At 41.9% G+C, this 6,252-nt stretch overlaps 1 protein-coding gene across 1 annotated transcript in view; it reads right to left on the bottom strand.

The window, feature by feature from the left end:
- peli3 (pellino E3 ubiquitin protein ligase family member 3) overlaps nucleotides 1–6,252 on the bottom strand; it is a gene marked incomplete at its 5' end in the record, with an annotated part of 9,271 nt that overhangs the window by 1,225 nt on the left and 1,794 nt on the right. Inside the window, 3 exon segments of the mRNA XM_035675412.1 lie at nucleotides 2,797–3,024; nucleotides 5,119–5,220; nucleotides 5,800–5,929. Of these exon segments, the coding sequence (XP_035531305.1) occupies nucleotides 2,797–3,024; nucleotides 5,119–5,220; nucleotides 5,800–5,929 (460 nt within the window).

The following is a 6,252-nucleotide window of genomic DNA, read 5'->3' as shown; positions in this document are numbered from 1 at the left end:
GTGATCAGCGGATGTAGCTGGAAATGAGAGCTGAGCCTGACTTCGGGGCCTGCCTGAACTAACGCTGTGCTTAATTAGCTATATTAACTGGATCAAAATAATTCTAAAAGATCCAGATAGCATGTGGAATATTATCACAAACTTTGTATTTAGATGAAGTAGGTGGTTTTATTTTTATCAATGTGGCCTCATGCTGTTGATAAATTTCCTATCAAACTCATCAACATTCATAAACAAGCTCTTATATGTTATCTCTTCTATGTAAGCATAGCTATTCTCCTCACAAATTTAATTAATGCAATAATGCCAATATCACATACAGAAATATATGTATTTGGCTGTGAGGGACCCAACATGAGCATAACACTGTAATTAATGCATCTGGCATTCTATGTTTTATCACAATGCAGCTCCAATATATGGTGCTGTTATTTTAACACATTACAAAATTACTGATGATGGTATTTCCATCTTGACATGACAACACCTTCATCAGAAACTCACTTATACCAAGAACAAAAGTGCCTGTTAAATGTAAATGGACAGACCTTGTTTGTCATGTGTATAGTTCCAAAGATGGAGGCAAAATTCAGCATACAAAAAATATATATATTTCAATAAAAACACTACAAAAATGCTAAAGTAAAGATTGAGTATATGCCTTATTACTGTGTCTTGGTAAAAACATTATCAGACTGAAGCATATCCATCAAGGGTGGACAAAACTGTCTTAAGTAACAATTAACAGCTCCGGTGTAACATTTACATACCTATCTCCACTTTATAACATTTATTGTACTAAAGATGCACCCCAGAAAGAAGCCCAGCAAACAGCCGGAGGCTATCAGCTGGGAGAGTGTCCTTAGTTCTAGATGTCTGCTTGTGTTTGGGCAGGAGAGCAGGCTGGAAATGGCAGCAGGGAAGTGGAGGCTGTCCGCTCAAAGAGAGCGACTGTCTGCTTAAATCTGCAGCACGCACCAACACTCTGCAGCGGGCTGGTTAAGGGAGGCTGGCCTGCCAGAATGAAAGGTAATCTCAGATATCACTTTCAATAGCCCCAGCAGTAGGTGCGATGTAGAGGGGCTGTATCTAGCCTTCTCAGTGGATTAGGACTGTCTTTTCCTCAGAGGAGAAGTGACAGAGGAGAAGTCAATCTCCAGGGAAAGCTCACTTTCTGTGTGCCTGTCCCCGTCCATCTGTGGCTCTGACCATCTTTCACTACCACTGTTTTCAAATGGATACGAATTTTTTACAAACAATCCGTGTTAGTTTTGCACACATAAATGTCTGTCTTACTTCTGTCAATTTAAAGGAAAGCTACAGTTTGTTGCAAATTGGGTTTTATTTTCTTACCTCTGCCTGATCATTGATGTTGGTTATGATAACATTCAGACCATCCTCTCTAAAAACACAGCTGTATGGGTCAAAAAAAGTTGCTTGCATGACCCGTACTAACGCTCATACTTAAAGCTGCAGTAGGTCATTTTTATAAAAATATTTTTTTGTCATATTTGCTGAAACATATTAACTTAACTTATATTTTGACAGTAGTACAAAATATCAGGTTCATCTGGCTCCTCCTAGCGATTCTAGTGACATTAACAAGAATCCACCAGGCCTGAACAAAAACAACCAATCCGAGCCAATGAAGATAGTTGATTGTTGAGTCTCAGTCCCAGGGAATCAATTACATATGCTTTGGGACCCTGGGAATGGGAATGTCAGAACACAGTGAAAATTACAGCAATAAGCAAAAAGAATTTTTATAAAAAGTTAACTACTGCAGTTTCAACACATTGTGTCTTTTTTTAATCTGTTCCTTTCTTCTCCTGAGACTGACTTAACACACAGACATGACATTAACATCCATCTTCTCATCTCACTCTCAGAAAGACAGAAAAAGTCAAATTGTAAAATACTGATATATTTTTTTTCCTACTTGGGTGTTGACACATCATCACTTTTCAAGTTGATATGGTGAATTTGTTAGCAAACTGTTGTCTATTCACACATCCAGCAGTCATGGAGCAACATTATGATTCATTTGGACTTGTGTCCACTTTTGTTATGTCCAATATTCACTCTGAGTTAGGTCTCCATCACCTCCTGAGGGAGTATCTGGCTCTCTAGGCAAGGCAAAGTTAATCTGTGTGTATAGCACATTTCAACAACTATCTCAAAGAGCTCATAGTACCCTATTATCCTTCTAGAACACTGCGTTCTCTGAATGCAGGGCTAGTTGTGGTTCCTTTTCCTTTTTCAGTATCTATCAGTTCAATATTATCATAGCTAATAGAAATTATGGCCCAAACTAAGAATGTAAGTTCAAAACACCAAAATCATTAACTATTTAGTTTTTTCACATATAGTACTGTAAATATAAGGACATACTGATATAATGTATGTAGCATTTAATATAATATGTTCACTGACTTATTATGTAACCAGACACACATATCTCCAATAGCTTTAGACACTAACAACCAGAAGCAGAACATTACAACCAAAACACTTACAACACACATGACTAACACCACCAGCAAGTCCTTACCACACGCATGCGTGCGCGCACACACACACACACACACACGCACACGTGGAGAACACTGCTCCTTCCTCTCCCATGCTTCCTCAGGCCAGGTCACATGCACTGACACCCATCCTTACAGCTATGATGTCACCCGTAGGTGGAACGGCCATGTCCCTGCTGTCGCTCTCTCACCATGGTTGCCACGGTTACCACCCCCTGTGGAGCTTGCTGGGAGAAGCCTGGCACCCACGAGGGAGAAAACTCACCCCTAGGAAGATGTTCTTGGAGGAGTCGAAGCCGGCGGCGTAGATTCGGGCCGTGTAGGGAGCACTGCGTTCGCACATGATGCGGCAGGCGTACCGGGAGATGGTGCTCTGGGCCGACTGGCCTCCGCCACCGCCGCCCTCCCCTGCTGCGCCACCACCCTGACTGCCTCCGCTTCCCGCCGTGTCCGTCACCACAAAGTCGATCATGCTCTCTGTGGACCGGCCAATCTAAGAAAAGCAAGGGAGAGGATTAATATCATAAAACAATGAACAATAATCATGTGGGTTCACCTAAACTAGAGATTTTAACCTTGGAACTACCTTTTAGAACACTGCATCCTCAAGATGAACTGAATGCGCTAAATTTGAAATGTCACTGACCCAATCAGCTCCCCTCACTGGTGATTAAAAGTACTTTTTCTTTGAGTGGGTACAAATAGTTTTAGGTTGTTTGAGCTCATTTGGGCTCTTTTTTGTACAATTTGGGTAGTTTCCACAGTTCAGTCATTTTATAATCCCAGATGGGAAACTTGACTTGCAGTCAGGGGCACAACATAAAACACAAAACAAAAGTAGAAAAATACATAAATGATTCCTGTACATACAATATACAGTACACCATAATACAAACAAGCTACTGGAGCGGAATATTTGAGAGGGCCAGACCTCACTGATTACAGTACAAAAACACAACTTTATCAGTGATTTTGGTGAAACTGGATCATATTTATAAGTTATATAAAACCTGAACTCTGCTAACTGCTAATGTAGCTGCCGTTAGAATACAACTGAACCCAGCTCAGCAGCTTCCCAGTGAACACGGCCAGACGAGGACCAAACACAGCCTCCAAGCCCAGTTTGGCTTCGATTTACAGAGTTCCCTGATGGACTTGTTGCAAAAAGTTGCTAACTGCCGCTAATGGTAGATGCCATTAGCTGGTTAGGTTGTGTAGCTAACATTAGCTGAGCTGTATTCCCTGTTGTCAAACTGGCCTCCGTCAGTATTGGATGCTGCATTCAGACCCACTCTGGCTGTGCTGTTCACTGGAAGCTCCCAGTCCGGCAGAGTCAGCTAATGGGTCTGTTACTACTGCTTGGCGAGGGAACGCAACAAACATTCAGCCCTATTGGCTACCGCAACAAGTCATTTTCCAATAGGCCTACTATAAGCAGCACAATATTAAATCCATTTGCTTCATTGTCTTGGCCATCTGGGGGAAATCTTTGCCCCAAGGGAGACATCTAACATAAACCTGTCTTTTATATATCCAAACATACACAAAAATACACCAGAACTATCTGCATGGTTGGATAGCACTAGAGGAAAGTGAGGAAAGTGTTTCTTAATGTGGGTGAATTGACCCTTTAACTCAACAGACAGACAGACGGAGGGAGACAGACATGTGGATAGATTGGACCGGAGCCCTGTTGATTCTGTCTGCTGGAGTCATGGCTTTGTATGGATTTCCTTGATGATGAGAGAAGGTGGTTGGAAAAAGACTGTGAGCTGCCGAGAGCAGACAGGTCTGACTCATCTTCTCTCGTATATTACATTTCCTCAGTCTTAAGTCTTCCCTCCTTCTGCCTGATACTTTCTTTCCTGTATGCGCTACCTCTTCATTCCCTCCCCCTGTTTCTCTCTGATGCCCTCACTGCCCTCTCATGACGCGGCATTCTCAAGAGACAAATCTGCTCACAGATTACCCGTGCACTCACTGAGAGGTGTGTGTATTATTTTGTTCTTTGACAGGGCTGACAGGTTCAATTATTGTTTGACTAAATATTAAAATGTGAAAGACACCTCCAGGACAGGAGGGCTGCGTAGCAAGTGGTTAAAACCCCTCAGAAGATCATTGCATCGCCCCAGCATCAGGGATATCAGTGAGGATACTAAAAAAGGACACTAAAAGACAGTACCCACCCCAGACAAAGCCATCTAGCTTTCTGGTAACCAGCCACTAGTGGGGCCCATGGAAGCCAGCAAAAATCATGCTGCATAGGAGGGAGAGGCAGACCTGCTGACAAGAGATACAGAAGTATCCACAGCCAGACCACCAAAACAGCTTCTTTCCCCAGGCTGTGCTTAACTCATCCCCACCCCTCATCATGTGTCATGTATATTATTTCATTCATACCCACATGAATATTTCTTTAGATCCGCCCCCGCATTTATGATACTTTTAATGATTTTTTTTTTTGCAGTCAACATGCCTCTCTCTTGGCATCCTGTCTCTGCAGAAGGTCACCCAGCTAAAATGTTGAGTTGGCACATACACAAGTGTGTGTGTGTGTGTGTGTGTGTGTGTGTGTGCAGACACTGACCTGAAACATGTCTGTGTTGGTGTCATGGGTGTACTCCACAATGACAGAGTGGCTCCGTGACAGTGTGTAGGAGATGCTGTGCTGGCTTTTGTTGCTGAGTGCCTGCCAATGGAAAAAGACATTATCCAGGTCACATGACAAGGAGAGCTGAAGGTCTGGCCTCCAGGAAAATCTAACCAGAGGACATTTCCTGTTCTGGAGGAAAGACCCCAGCTCTCTCAAATGATTGATAGCATTATATCATATGTTATGATGGAGAAAGATGATCAATACTAAGGTACTGTGTAACAGTTTTTTACAATACGTAAGTGATAATTCAGACAACGTATACAATACATTATATTTACAACATATTCATACAATATGATATAGAAAATAGAAGACTCACACCTAAGAAGAAGAAGACTAAGAGTCTAACCATGCTAGCACCTCTGTGAAATTGTGGTTAGGCACAGCAGTGCATTGAGTTAAATGCCAAATTAGCAAGCTAACATACTCACAATGACAATGTTAACACATGACTTTCACAATCTTAGGGTGTTCGCATCCTAACAGACAGCAACAGATGGTTGCAAGTATTGCTGTTTAATTTACTTTAATTTTTTTCATTCCTGCAGAGATTTCAAATTAATGTGTTGGTTTTACAGAAGCTTCCATTACAGATGAGCTGTGATTTCTCACCTTTGACACCAGTGGGGTTGAAACATTGTGGATAACATCAGGTTTGACACCGTTGGCTTTAGGTCTCTTATAGAGGGCCAAGCGACTTCTCCTGCGACCCTTGTCCCCATTGGCCAGTGACCCATTGTGCCTGTGAAGCATGGGAAGAAAATGTACTTAAACGTACATGTAGTGTCAGCGACAATAACAAAAGGCGTAGTTTAATGACATCTGGAAGTAGCGTGGGATCTTGGGAGTTGTTGTCTTCATTGTGACTTCAGTGGGACTAGGTAATGTATTGAAGTTTTATTCATGTTACGTTTAGTCACATTTTAAGATTTCATATAATTTAGGCTACATAAACTAGGAAAGAGAAGGGTCCTAAAACAGATTGCTGTGGAACGCAACACGTGACCACTCCTGGTACCATTTATATCTACATGCTGAATATAGTTGCTGTACATCTGTTTGTCT

Source organism: Morone saxatilis, unplaced genomic scaffold (genome assembly GCF_004916995.1).
Source record: "Morone saxatilis isolate NCDOM2014 unplaced genomic scaffold, NCSU_SB_2.0 Contig4, whole genome shotgun sequence".
Lineage (NCBI taxonomy): Eukaryota > Metazoa > Chordata > Actinopteri > Moronidae > Morone > Morone saxatilis.
Note: the sequence above shows the minus strand (reverse complement) of the source record. Positions and strands in the feature narration are given on the sequence as shown.